The 15,507-nt window shown below is 33.2% G+C and overlaps 1 protein-coding gene across 11 annotated transcripts in view; it reads right to left on the bottom strand.

The window, feature by feature from the left end:
• The window catches only part of LOC143250539 (structural maintenance of chromosomes protein 1A-like), a 110,821-nt gene extending 95,365 nt beyond the window's left edge, over positions 1–15,456 (bottom strand). For all 11 annotated transcript variants that reach the window (XR_013028235.1, XR_013028233.1, XR_013028234.1 and 8 more), the window contains exons 1-2: positions 15,172–15,456; positions 3,076–3,152 (exon numbers count right to left, since the gene is read on the bottom strand). Coding sequence is in view for 7 of the 11 variants with exons in the window: in XM_076501236.1 (XP_076357351.1) it covers positions 3,076–3,152; positions 15,172–15,280 (186 nt within the window). In the remaining 4 variants the exon portion in view is untranslated. The remainder of the gene's footprint in view (positions 1–3,075; positions 3,153–15,171) is intronic.
• Between the last annotated feature and the right edge of the window lie 51 nt (positions 15,457–15,507).

Here is a 15,507-nt window from a genome sequence, read left to right as displayed (position 1 = left end):
CTGCCGTCTAGTTCCAAAATGTTTGCTCCCCACTACGTGAGAACTCCTACTAAGTTCAACATGCATACCATTTGGCTCAGCTACATTTAAGCATGTAAATTAGTATGAGATAAAACAACACAAATAGGAATGCAACACACTTTCCTATCACAGCTGACTCCCTACATGCAATTGAGCCCAATCGTCCTTTCAAGGTTAGCACAAAAAACAAAAGTGGAAGTGGGGAGGATGTGTGAGAAGAGGTATCTTTCAAAAAGTGAAACAAGTTATCCATACCAAGTACAGAAAGAAGAGGAATGTGTGCAGAATAGCTAGGGCACATCAGACAATAATTAGATCACCTCCAGTCCATACCAGTAGCACTGGCAGAAACTTGACTAGCCTCTGGTAGAAAGAGGGTCCTCAAACATTCTCCTGCAGTGAGGAACCCTGAGAATGTACATTCAGACAATGCCAGGAGGGTGGAAATGCAATGTGGAGGATCAATCCCAGTCCAAAACCCATTGGCACTGAGGATGCAACATACAGTCTGTGGTAATAGGAGGGTCCCAGCCCACTCACATGTGAGGAATTATGTTGACTGGTCCTGCTCCAACCAACACCAGCCACCTGGGAAATGACATCTAGGTGGAAGTAGGAAGGAGAGTTTCTAGTTGGAGGGGTAAACAGCATAAAGAAATGTGTGGCACATATACTCTTGAAAAAAAGAAACGCGAAAGGCAAAATTTGAGACATATTGTTAACAAGTTTATTCTGGGTAGTTCTGTATGACATGTGTGAAACTTTGCACATTCACTGCTGAACATCCAAAGTCTGCAAAAGCGAAGTCCACGCTCACTAGTTGAAGTTTAACGTCACTCAACGTCCATAACGAGTATGCCCCCCGTGAGCATCAACAACTGCTTGGCATCTCCTGCCCATGGAAGCGATGAGATGACGAATCACATCCTGTGGAATGGCTGTCCACTCAGCCCGCAAAGCTGCTACAAGCTGAGGTAGAGTCTGCGGTTGAGGTTGTCGCTGTCGCAGACGTCGGTCCAACTCGTCCCAAAGATGTTCGATGGGGTTGTTACGTTGTGCTTCAGTCAGTCTTGGCGTAACTGTATTGCGTGTCGATGGCTTAACACTGAGCTATGGAAACCGAGATCCCATCACTTTTATAGGGATTTTGCACATGTTGCACTTGCAGAACATGCAGATCTCTCAAACAAATTTATTGGACACGAATGCGTTTTGGCGAAAAATCCGATGTTTTCCTCCATTTTCAAAGTGCACAACTTTTATTGTCATTTTGGTCTGACAATTAGTGCCTTAACACGTGTAACATCACATACTCTGAGCTTGTAACGTTATTACATATACTTCTCTTTTAAAATAACAAAAATATCCCTTCTGCGTTTCTTTTTTTGAAGAGTATATATATATATAGTTGGGTAATATCCAGTTGAGAATGTAGCCATTAGAAAACCTGAAGGGGGGGGGGTCAAGAGACTAAAGGTCTGTAGGCAAAATCTTGTTGGGTGAGACAGATGATTTGTTACAAGATTGAGGGCACCTGTTATGTGACAAGCCAACAAACAACTAGTGGCTGTGGGCCCAGAATAGGAAATATAGAGTACAGAAACATAAGGACCTGGATTGTGGGCCCCCCTTGCCTGGTGAAGGAAATGACAACCATTAGGTTGTCTAAATAAATTATAACCTAATGTCCTACAGAAATGACAAAAAACTGAAGCATCACTGAAGTACAGCAAGAGTTCAAAAAGTTTGATTGAAGACCTAACTCCCATCAAGAATAATGGCCTGAGAATTCTTGTGTGAAGACATCAGCAAAAACATGGATATCTAGATGGAAAGGTAGAATAGGTACCCCCATTGTCATGCTGTCCCTGTTTAATCACCAGAGGAAGTGAAGGAAGCAGGTTTTTACTTCATTTCTATCAATACTCCTTGAACCAACATGTTTTTTCTAGCATTGTGAAGGGAAGCAGAAAGGAATATCTGTTAATCAGGCAGTTCCTGATAAGGTGCCACTGATGTTGTAGTACCCACTGAAAAGAATGTGGACACAGCTCAGAGGGATAAGAGCCTCCACTAATACTCAAGTCCCTAAATGAGACAGAACCTCTATGCAGGGAGAGTAGATACTGATTATGCACCCCCTGAACTAAAATTTCTTAACTGATAGAAGAAGAGAAGGAGGCTGAGTTGAACTGAGATGTGACTTTAAAAACACCCTTAGATGTACAAGATCTTGAGTGGGGTGGGTAATGGACTTCACCTTGAAAATTTTTACTCATGTGAGCAGTTTCTCTAAGAAGGAAAGATTGTTGAAAATCATACACTAAATGTAACACAATTGTGCCAAATTGAGTAGCGAAGATTGGGTTCAACTGCATAAAGGGAAGTCAGCTGTCACTGAATGACGTGTCGTACTCCTATTGATGGAGGGTCGTCACATGTTGATCTGCATGCTTAAATGCAGCTGAAACATGCCATATACACATTGCAAGCAAAAATGTGCACACCAGAGAACATTCAATAAAATTGAGAATAGCTGTTAGTGTAATCAAAGATAAGTAATCATATCAAAAGTAAATAACTGGTAAAAAATTGTTTAACCCACTTGTTGAAATGAATATTGATTAGTAATTTGTGTAATGCAACACTTTTAGATTAGTTTGGCTTCATTAATGTAAGGATATTAACTTCCAATTAATGATGGATATTTTATCAGAATGTTAAAATTAATGTGAAGTTGAAATAATACTACTGGTAATTTAATGCAAATGTAATATAAAAATCTGTTTGCAAAAATTGATTTGCTACAATTCTTAAACAGCATCTAGAATTATTATATCCAAAATTTTATGAATCAATAAACAAACTGCCTGTTCATAATACATCACAGAAATCATAATTTTTCTAATCAAAGGAAATCTATCTCTTCAAATTTGACTTAGCACAGACAATAAACTTTGGTTTTACATTGTATAAAAGTTTGGGAATGAAATTTTCTGTTTGTGCTATACCCATTAAAAACTTAAGAAATGTAAACTTAAAATTCTTTCTTACCCCAAGCTTCTTTACCCTAAGGCTAGATGTTTTTTCTCCCAGGACAAAGCTGATGGCATCCATGAAGTTAGATTTTCCTGAAACAATTAAAGGTGACAAAAATTTTCTTTAACAAATAAAATATCTATATGCTAATTATTTAGCATATAAACATTAAATATAGAAGTTAAATGTGCTGTAAAAGACAAAATGTAAATGCAATAAGCTACAAGAAAGTTAAATAATAAGACTCAGAAAGGAAAGTCACAACAATTTTAAATGTGGCAAATAATGTAATAAACAACACTGTAATATCATAGCATATATGAAACTGTTATGTTACCAGTATTAACTAACTATACATAATATTGTAAGCTATGTTTTCAATGTTTTGATTTTGATGTTTACTAGAGGGTACGTGAGATTTTAATGTGGAAAATTCATATATTAAGTAGAAGGCAAGTATGACAGAAGTTTAGTGAGCAATTAATGAGAAGACAGTTAAGTAATGAATAAGCGATTCTGTTCAGTGTTACAAAAGTTATTCAATATTAGATATGTTATTAAATATATCCAGTTAACAGAACCAACTAGAATGAAATTCTGTAAATAATTTATATGTAAGTTTGGAATAGGTACAAAGAGTCTCAGAATTTCTATTACAAACTTAGTTGTGAACTTAGGTATAATGTGAAAATAGGTTATAGCAAACATTTTACATGAAATTAATAAATTGTCATTATAAGAACTGAATTTTGCATTATTTTTACCAAATAATTAAAAAAACATGCCCACTGATAAAATATTATTATAATAAAAAACCTTTACTTAACAGGAAGAACAAATGATGATTAATATGCTAAAGCAGTCAGCTATTACTCTAAATAATGTTAAAAAACATGTAGATGTTACATTTTTATAAAGTTTTGACATTCTGTAAAACTTCTAAACTCATAACTCACATCAAGAGTGTTTTGGGATTTCCCACACAACTGAATCAATTTTACATTTAAAATGTAACAGGCAAAATGATGGGAAGTTTATAAACTCCATTCAAAATGTCTTGTAACACTGAACAAATTATACTACGTTTAATAAGCTGTGAGAAGTAAATTCTGTTAAGATAACTTACTGGAATATTTGTATTTGGAAACAGAAAATTTACAACTTCAAAGTTGAAAGTGTACACTTTATTGACAGCTGTGAATTTTATTGTTTGATTAATAATTCTGCTATCTACATCCAGACACAGATATTTCATTTTTTACTACTATGGTTTCACCAATAGAGGTACCTGATGGTTACTTACTTTTGGTAAAAGTATATAGCAATAAATAAAATATACACTTAAAAACAAAGATGTATAGTACTTGCTGCACAGTCAAGCTCTTTTGTACTTGAAAAAAATTGAGAGTATTCTTCTACAAACATTGTTGAATGTTTCAAAAATCTGGATGTCCAAAAAACAATAGAATATATATAATGTTAAATATGCATTTTACAACATAAAAATACATCAATCACTAGAACAGAATGTCCAAAAACTAGTATAATCTACCTGGCTTTCTAAGTAGGGTATAAACAAGTTAGATTTTTTAAGTGCTCAGAGCAATAAAACATGATCAACACAAACCAAGAATAACACTAAGTAACAGTTAATATCAAGAAAGTTAATATTTTCCTCAACTGAAAATTGCTTCTTTTCACAGTTACAGCTATTCTTAAGTTGACTATCCTTCTAGTGCATAAAGTTTTTGCTTTCCACTGGTCTTGAACTCCCACCTAATTTCGCATGTATTTGAGATGGTTCAGCTGTGTTTAAACATGCAAATTAGCATGCAATAATATTCCACCAAAACAAATATGACACTCCTACTCTGTTGTAGCTGACTACATATATGCAAATGAGCTCAATCATCACTTTAAGATTACGCACAAAAAACAACACTAGAAATGGGAAATATGGATAGAAAGTGTGAGAAAAGGTGAATATCTATCAGAAATAGATCTATATTATAATATATTTTCAATTTAGGAAAATATTAACTTCTGATATGATTACTTACCTCCAATCATAGTTCTAGCTGCATCTGAACCAGGTATACTATTTACCAAATATCAATGAAGATATCACAAAATGGATGGAAAATGAGATACACACTAAACGTGTCCTTGGTGTAGAGTGGCTTGGATGCATTGGACTGCAAGTAGATGTCAACTACAGTTTAAAACTAGCAGAACCAAGAACAGATCATTTGGCCCACAGTAGGAGGAAAGTCTTCAACGATTGACTCTAGACATAACAGTAGGAAGGTGGAAATGCAACATACAGTGTCCACGGTGGTAGGAAGGAGGGTTCCCAGTTGGATGGGTGAACTGCATAAATAAATGTGATAGAAAATCTAGTCCCCATTTAGCAGCATCTGGAATAACTCAACAGATCAGTGGAAGAAGGATAGTCACACCATCATCTACTCTGAACCAAGTGTAACAGAACACATGCAGGAGGAAGCCTCTATGGTCCATTGTCCTAATGGCTAGGAGGTATTAAATGGCAAGAACCCTTGAACTCCACTAGAAGAAGGGATGAAAATACACTTGAGAATCCAGAACAATGTTACAGCAGAGAAAGTGCAATGGACAACCATTAAATATTATTTTGAAGCAGACCAAAGCTGATTAGTATAATCAAGGAAAGGACATTACTCCCCGTGCTATATTTTTGTTAGTCCACGAGTGTATGGTCCAGGGCAAACATATTTATGAAGTTAAACAGCTTGAGGATGAACCTAGAAGCAGTCTTGTAGAACACACCATCTTAACATTGAGCATTAACAGCTGAATGATTATACAATGCAAATAAACCTGGATAGGCACAACTTGACATTAAACACAGCTCCCCCCTCAAAAAAAAAGTGAAGAGGCCTCTATAATAATAAAGAATTGAGAATGTCTAAAACTGTAATAGTAGTAACTTGGAACTACAAATTTATAGTCAATCAGGCAAGTATATGAACACTCCATGAAAAATAAAGTGAAATCAACATGAAGTACATGAAAAACAAAATCAAAATTGTTTGTTTTTTCAAATCCTAGAAAAAATTGTAAATAAAAAAATTATAAAAGAATTTTGAAATAAAAATTTTTCAAAATTATGAAACATTGTAACACTAAAGTTGTGAGTAAGATGACTGATGACTATTATGCCAAGCTGAGAAGTTGGCTTCAACAAGGTGTGTCACTCTTCTATTGGTGGAGGATTGTTGCATGCTTAAACACAACTCAAACACATAATATACCTGTGGAATTAGGTGGGAGTTTAAAAATACTGGCAAGTAAACATTTTCACACAAAATGGCAGTCAAGTTGCATATAGCTGTAACTATTACACAAGGAAAGTACTGTACTGGAAACTAAATGATGACTCCCAATATTAATGTAGAGGAGAATATAATATTGCTATGGTTATGAACATGTCAATCAACCATGTAAATATGATTATTACACAACCTGGTCCCTTGAAGGAAAATATTAGAGGTTTCTTTGAGATCTGATGTACTGATACCTTAGCAAATTAAAAAGTAAGCAGTTTATATTTTAGATTCTTGTTTGTAGTTCTGTGTAGTTTGTGTTTCAGATTACTTGAAAACCATAGAAGCATATTACTAAAAAAAAAGAAAATTTTGGTGAGAAGAAAGAGCTCAGACATATCACGTAACACAATAAGTAAAAACATCTTCTAAAAAATTATTTTCAAAATTAAGAAACTAAATTTTATATTATATAAAAATTGGAATTATAAGCTATGTTTTCTTGCCAATTTTATTAACATATACTGATACTAATGGTGTTTAGCTGAATGTAATTATGTAGAAGGTTTTAATATGCATAAAAAAACCAGACTCAACTGTGAAGAGTTAACTAATTCCTACTTATTCCAAACATTCCTTAACTACATAGGCTGATACTGGGCTAGTATTTTCATTGGTTTTTGGTTTTTTTTAATTTTCCTTTCTCTACAAATCCTGCATTGCTTTACTCATCTGTCGGTATTTCTCCTTATACCAATCCAATAACACGTTTCTAATTTTCTATAAAGTCCATTTCCAATATAGTACACTATTTACCCATTGGAACCGACCCCATTCAAACCAATAGGCTCTAGTCAACTTGTTTACCTTACTGATCTCCTCATACATGAACTTTCAACAAGTTCCTCAAAACCACACTAAATTTCCTTAAAATACAGGACTGCACTGTTGGGGTTTTCAAATTTTGTTTATCTAATACCAAGACATAGCATGTGCATTCCCTTTTCTATGATATATTAGAAAGTCATATTCCACAACATATTCTAACTAATGAACTACTGTCCTTTTTGGATTTTTTAAATTATACAGTTACTGTTGGATGGATCATTTATTCATAACAAAAACATTTTCCAATGCGAGTCACACTTAGAATAATGTATACAAGTTAGAACAGCCTAAAGTTCCCTCTGAACAACACTACAAGCCCTTTTAACCAGATTAAAGATTTTACTGGCATAAGCTACATCATTTTCTTATCCCATTTTGAATTTGTGACAATGTTGCTCTCATTACAATTCCACTACATTTCAAGTCCAGTACAAATGGTTGTGCAAAGTATAGATATGCAAGTACTGTTGATGAAATCAAGGCATCCTTTAACTCAATAAATGTTCTCATTTATTTGCCTGACCATTGGAATGGATAGTTATTAAGGGTAAACTTATGAAAACACCCAGTATTCACATTAAAATTTGAAATGACAGTCTGTAATGAGAACAATGCCCAAAAAAACCTGTCATTTCAAAAAGATTTTTGGTATAGGCCATTGCCCAATTTCACAGTTTTTCTTGGTTGGTCAATTGGTCCCTACCCTTTGAGAGTTAACAGTGTAATCTGATAGTTAACCTTATTCTATGCTAAATTACATTTTGAAGTTTTCAGCTTTAACCCTACAGCCTTTCATTTCTTAAATGCTATCTCCAGTTGGAAAGAATGTTTCTAAAACAGTGGACTTTATACAATAATAATATTATCTAGTAAGTAAAACATAGGCCAGTTTAATTCTTTTAGAACTCATTCCACAATTTTTTAAAAATGTATTCACAATCTAAAAAGATAATTAGTAAATCTGCACAGTCCTCTTACATAAGCTCTGGGACCCAAATCCACTTGATCATACTCATCAAATATAGAATAATGAACAACTTTAATCCTTCCAGGAGGTATAGACTATTTTCTACCATAAGTAATGAAAATGAATATTTTTACTTTTTTGGTAACTACAAGTAACACAAATGAAACTTATAGGAAACTTTTTTTTAATGTAGATAATGGATGAAGCCCATGAACTAATGGGAGAGTTGAGAAAGCCTTCCATCATGTCTTTTACACACCTATCTACTCTTTCTTGCAGTCCCTAAGCATATAGATGATGTGCCAAAGCATGGACAGTGGGACAAACATGTAATCAAGCAAGTCCAAATGGAAGTGCTCAAAATTGTTAAACCAGTCTGAGATGAACAAACTGAAGATAAGGATGAAACTGAGGTGATATTGGTATATGTAGATAAGCAATGGAGCCATCCATTAATGCCATTAACAATCATAGAGAAAATACCCATCCTGGGTGAATAAAGACTACAAGGTGAGCTTTAATAGTGAGATTAATCAGTTGAGGTGAGATAAATTGATTACTAGCCACCAGTCCTTGGTTTTTTAGGGGACAACAGAGAGTAGGGAATAAAAACTTTCAGTTTGATTGTCTGCTGCAACAACAATTTCAAAATTGCTTCTGACCAACATTGGATGGTCACAGGATCTCAAGGAAGATGGAAGGAAATGGGAATTGGAGACATATGAGGTTCTGATAGAGACAAATGAACTACAATGATGGTAAGGGTGGAATGTTGATGGACCAATGTTACCAAAGTTTTGATAATATCCAGACTGTATTAAATACATTATGTCTCAGAAATAGGGCCATATATAATCCCTAAGAGAAGTCTATGACAAACAAACCCAATCCTATATGGCATAATGACCTATTGGGCCTCAACAACAAAGAAATAACATATGTAATGTCAGAGCTGAATACAAGATACTGGCTAAAGTGGAGGAAAGAAGGACAAGGTTATCTCCAGAAAACTCCACAGGAAAGTATGTGGAAAAAGAATACTGTAAGAGGTTGATAAGAGTAGGAAGTAAGCAAGGATATGTGTAAGATAAAAGTGTAATCTGAGCTTCTTCCCAAATAGGTAACAAGTAATTTTACAATGGATAGACAGCACTATGATGGAAAGGAGCAAAACAATCAGAAGTTTGCAAGGGGCTCAACATGCTCATATCCTTCAGCAACTGTGAGGACAATGGATCAGCAAGAACCTAATTATCAGGGGGATGTTGGAAAAAATAAAAAAATGGTTGGGAAGATTGTTCATGTATGAAAAAAGGAATTGGTGAATAAGAAATAGGTGACAGGGGTAAAGCACCACCAACCTGAAATATAAAATCCATGAAGACCAAAACAGGCCTAGGAGATTATCCAGGTCAAGAACATCAGCAAACTCTGGAAATGGAAAAAAATGATCAAAGTTCTCATCAACCAGCAAATGTCCAGCAGTTTCTGTAGGAGCACTGATGATGTCCAGGAAGAGCAGTTGAACCATGTAATGTTCAATCTTCCAATATATAAAAGCAGATAAATTCATTGTTGGGTTAACCACATGAGGCATGTGAAAAAATACTAGTCACTGGTATAAACCTAAAGTTATAAAGTTATCTTTAGAATTCATTGTATAAAAAGACCTCACCAAAGTTGAGTACAGAAAAAGAGCAATTTGAATAAACTGATAAATAAAAATATAAGAAACAGGTTGAATAAACCAAATTAAGGTAAAAAGTAACCACTTCATGAGGAAAACAATGTTGAACATGTAGCATTAAACAAACAAAACAGCACATCCAAACTCAAATGCTGCCAAACAACAAGTCATAGTTCAGTAGAGGAGTGCAGAGACAGCTGATGAAGAGATGATGCATAATGATTTGCATGAGAGAGATGTTTGAATCTTACAATTCCAGTAAAGGGGAATGTATGGCTTGTGACATGCATAAATAAAAATTTCACATAGAGAAGAAAGCAATGAAATAGACTAGTTAATCTTGTAAGTGCAATTAAGTACAGTTTAAGAACAATCACTGTTTGGCATTTAAAAGTTTTGATACTTCTGCTTGGAACACCATTCACACTTTTAGTTTCTTGTGCAAGAAATGTTACAGATTTATTGAAAATGGTTCACCAAACACTACCAGGATGATTCAAGTGATGTAGAGGTTATCTAAAAAATACAGATTAAGATCTCTTAGGCTAATGAGACAGTCTGATTTTTTCTAACAAGGTGTTTAGCTTAAGAAATGAGATACCATTATCAGAAATGGAGGCTAGATCAAGATTTGGAAAACTGGTTTGTTTTGAGAAAAAGAATTAGAGAAGATCTCATTGAGGTGTTTAAGATTGGTGAGTAAATTGATAAATGTTGATGCATCATCTTTTTTTCTTTGTACTCAATGAATATTGTACAACAAAGAAACAAATAATAGCAGGTTAGGAGTTATTTACTGCTAAGACACTTTTATTTTTCTAATTGGGTGGTTGATCTTTGGAATGGGTTGTCTTGAGATGTGGTGTAGGGATTTTAACATTCAAGGGAAGATTTGATAAATATTTATGATAGGAATTTATTATTATAGTGTTATTATTATTATTTACAGAAATACACTCACACAACATGGGTATATATACACACACATTTTTAAAGTTTGATTTACTGGATAAGGCAGCCTTTGTGTACTAACAAGCATTTGTTTTCCTCAAATTTTCTTAAACGTGTGTCTTCTCATTCTATTGCCTTCAGAATACAGTATTATAAAATCAGAGACCTTTATCCCATTAATTCCTTGGATAATATTATAAACTTACAAATCTTCTGCCAACAAAAAATAGAGGATTAAAAGATCTTAAACTATCCCTCTAAGAGTCATAGTATTAAAATGGTTTGACTTGTAATCAACATGTTGTACACACTAAACTTTTAATGGTTTTTACTAATAGCAATAGACAACTGTTTTGAAAGTTTGAGAGACATATCCATCATTAATTATTTCAACACACTTTTCTTTAGTCACAATACTGAGTTGATTCCTGTTATTTTAACTATGTGATTCAAATTATGATAACAAAAATGCACTACCTTGCAGTTACTATAATAATAGGTCATTCTCTATATATTTGTCCATGTTACCACCTGATCTAGGTCACATCTCAAAATTTTCAATACAGCAATAAATATCCAAGAGTTTAATGTCATAAGCCAACCTTACTGATTTACTAATTAATATTCTGTCTCAATCAATGTCAATATCACTACTGCCAATACAAAACAGTTAAGATCCAAGCATTGAACCCTGAGGCTTTTGTTTTTACACATCAAGTCACTCTACAATCTAATTTATTAATCTTTACATAACCCTAACAAACATGATTTTCTTTTCTTTTGTAAATCTTCTTGTCAAAAAACATTTTTAAAAATCTCATACACCAAGTCCACACTTGTTTCACTGTTCAGATTTTATCCTAAATTAATACTTGCTAGCTAAATGAAATAATAATCAGTGATGTCGACACAACCCCTTTCAAACATGTGGTCAGCTTCCGGTCAGTTACCTCTTTCTTCGTGAACCTGACAATGACCGAAGAAGGTCGAAACGTTGTTCGCTCTTCTATGTAAAATATTTTCTCAACCCAAACGAGCCGTTTTTGCATATAAATTTCACTAAATGATTTCATAACACTTATCTATGTCTTATTACACTCTCTAGAATTACTTCCCACTACAGAAGAAAGACTAAATTATTTTTAGGGCAACTGTTATCACCTCCTTTAAAAATAAGGGTAATATTACAAAATGTCCAATTCTCAGATACTTTCCCACTGTCTACTGACCTACTAAAAATAAAAAAGAGAGACTCCATTAAAAGCAAAAGGAAACAACGTCTGGCCCTGGTGCTTTATTTTTTTTATCTGTTTCTAGAAGAGCTAGGTTAAATGTAGAAAATTTGACACATTATTTAACAGGGTCAGAGAACTCAGGAATAAGGTAAATAGAGGATTTGAATTTAAAATGTGAGCCACATCCTATTGAAGTTGAGAATATTCGGAAACTGTTTGGGTTCATGCAGGTCAATATGGGTGGAGAATACTTTTAGTTGGAATCTGTTACAGATGAAACTAATGAAATTAAAGAGAAATTATAGGAAGATTAAGATTTCAGTTGTTTAATGAGGTTAATAATTATGAATGATTTTAAGTTCAGGAACATAGACTGGGAAATGTTAAGAAGACAAGTTTTTAGAAATAATTAATGATAGTTTTTTCACCAATTGATCATGGAACTTACTAGGAGCAAAACTATTTTATATTTAGTATAAACCTCTAATATAGAAATGGTCAAGAAGGTGAAAACTGGGAAACTACTGGGTGCAGATTTCCTAGTTAGGTTTGGTGTTTTACTGCATATGAAAAACAAAAAAAATGAAATTTTGGTTATAAATTTCAAAATATTAAAATATTTGAATAAACTCAAAATATTTAATGCAGACATGTTCTTTGTATCCCCCCATAAAAGGTGGCTGCAGTGTGAAAGACCTGGTTGGCTCACAAAATCTGTAAGGGATAAAAAGGAGAAGCAATAAAAATGTAAAAAGTTTAAATTGACCGCTATGATGGTAGCCTTAAAATATTATAGAAAATCAAGAAAGTTGAGCAAACAGGACATTTGAAAATTGAATAGTCACAAGAAAATAAAAGCTGGCTGAAAATATGAATTTAACATTATGATTTCTTTAAATACATTAGTGGTCAACAAAATGTTAGGATAGGAGTAGAGTTCCAGAGAGATAGAAAAGGAGAGCTTACTTCTGATGATTATAAGATGGCTTGGTTATTAAAAATTTCTAAAACTGTTACTAATGGATATGTAAGCAATATTCCTTAACCCAAACAATTGCTAGATGAAAGCAAGATCAAACAGGATATCCACAATAATTCTGAGCTTGTTTAAAAAAAAGAAAAGAGAAAGAACTATAAGCCTCCTGGGCCACATAACATTTTTCCAAGGGAGGTTAAGGACTAAGTATGTGAACTACTTGTTGTTTATTAAGTCCTGAATAGTGAGCAGATGCGAGAAAATTGCAAACTGGCTAATTTACATTGATTTTCAAATAAAGTAATAAAAAATGAACCAGTTATTATAGGCCTATCAGTCTTACATCAGTGGTGAAAAATGTTAAAGAGTCTGATAAGAGATGCTTTGCAAAACCATTTAATACATTTAAAAATTTTGTTGGATAATCAAAATAGTTCTACTGGAAAAAAATTTTGCATTATGAATCTTCTTTAAGAAGGTTTTTGCTTACAGTAGGGATTAAGGGTGTAGTTTTAGTGTATCAAGATTTTCAGAACACATTTGACAATGTGCAATATAAAAGTCTTGTTAAAATAAATTATCTATAGGTGTGTGGGAAAACTAATCTCATTGGATATAAAAGTAGCTGGATGGAAAAAGATGGTTGTAATAAATGGAGCACAGTCAAAGTGGATTAATGTCACAAGAGAGTACTTCAAAACTCAATGCAGGACCTTTAATTTTTTGGTTTACATCAATGGCATAGGATAATGTTAAATTACTTGAATTTTCTCATAATATTACGGTCTTGTGTGTTGCTGGCTGTGAGGAGGATACTACTGCTTTATAAAAGGATTATTTGGTGAGTTGAGCAAGTATAAGACATGTGGCTTTTGATTATAATAAATGCAAGTTAATGAATGTGGATTACCATAGCTAAATTATAATTTTGATAGAAACCTTAACAGTGTTATGGAAGAGAAGGAGTTTGGTATTCTGTTCAATCAATCTCTTAAGCCATCCAAGCAGTGCATTGTTGCTTTTGGTAGAATAAATAGGATTTTATTTTGCTTCTAGTGTGTTCAGTCTTAAGATTCTTAACTTAATAAAGACATTGTTTGTTGAAAATGGTCCACAGAAGGCTTCTCAGTTTTACATTATTTGTGGAAAATGCTTCTGAAAGTCTGAAAAAGGGTACTTTTAAAATCCCTTTCAACAGACTTTAAAATTTTGTTGTATAGGAAATGTGGTTTCATCAAGAAAATTTTTTGTAATGCATGCAGTAAATTTAAGGGAGTTTAAATGAAAGCATAATGAATGAAAAATGATAAAGGTTGGCTGTTAGTTTTTCTTTTTCATTTTAGTGGATGGGACATCTTAGATGAAGTTAAAATCTTTTGTTGTCTAAAAATTTATGTTATGGTAAAATGGATGGAATTTTAAATGTTGTCATTAAAGGACAGGTTATAAAATTCTATAACTGCTCTCTTTTGAAAAAAACAACAACAAACAAAACGTGTTGAAAAGAACCTAATTTATGTGTTTGCCAGTTTTAAGAGAATTAATGCATAATTTTTTATCACAATTAACCAAGTTGTAAGAATAGATGGATTTGGGCATACAAAATTTGGCAGGGTAGGAGTCATCTCCAACCAAAAGTTTTACTTTTCTCACACTGTAACACAGTATGGTTGGCTTTTGTAATTATTTGCCTTCATATGTAGCAAATCTCAGGGTTTTGTGAGGATTGATAAACATTTAAATAATAGGAGATACTTTTTATTTTATTTTTTAGCTCAATTTGGTGTTCTATGGACCCTTGTTTCACTATTTATTTGTTGTTTAGCTCAAAACTACACAACTGGTTATATGTCCTGTACCCACCACTGGTATGGAAACCTGGTTTCTAGTATCATGACTATGAGTTCGCTGATATATGCTATTAGTGGGGGCTTGTTGTCCTTAAAAGTATATATAAAATATAGTTAAGAGATAATATCTTACCTTTAAAGCCTGCAAATAATTAGGTGTAAGAAGTAACTTATTAAATATGCCAAATTTATACAAAATTAAAATCCACCTTATTTTGAATTACACTTTACATTACAAATCAGAGTACTCACCAGATCCATTTGGTCCTATTATAGCAGTAAAAGGTTTAAGCGGACCTATTATCTGCTTTCCCTTATAAGATTTAAAATTGTTTACCTCTATATATTTCAAGTAACCCATTTTTATTATCTATCTACATCTTTTGCAATATCCAATAACATAATATTTAATCTTGAAATGTTTATGTAAACAATTCTCCTACATATATCATTAATAAATTTTGTACAAATACTGTGAACGATAAAAGCTTCGCCATAAACGAGATTGAGAGAGATTGTTAAATACCCACCAGAGGGAGAACAAATAAAATAATCAAACTAATTGTTACATATGTATAATATAAGCGC

The sequence above is a fragment of the Tachypleus tridentatus genome, chromosome 5, assembly GCF_004210375.1.
Source record: "Tachypleus tridentatus isolate NWPU-2018 chromosome 5, ASM421037v1, whole genome shotgun sequence".
In the NCBI taxonomy this organism is placed as follows: domain Eukaryota; kingdom Metazoa; phylum Arthropoda; class Merostomata; order Xiphosura; family Limulidae; genus Tachypleus; species Tachypleus tridentatus.
Note: the sequence above shows the minus strand (reverse complement) of the source record. Positions and strands in the feature narration are given on the sequence as shown.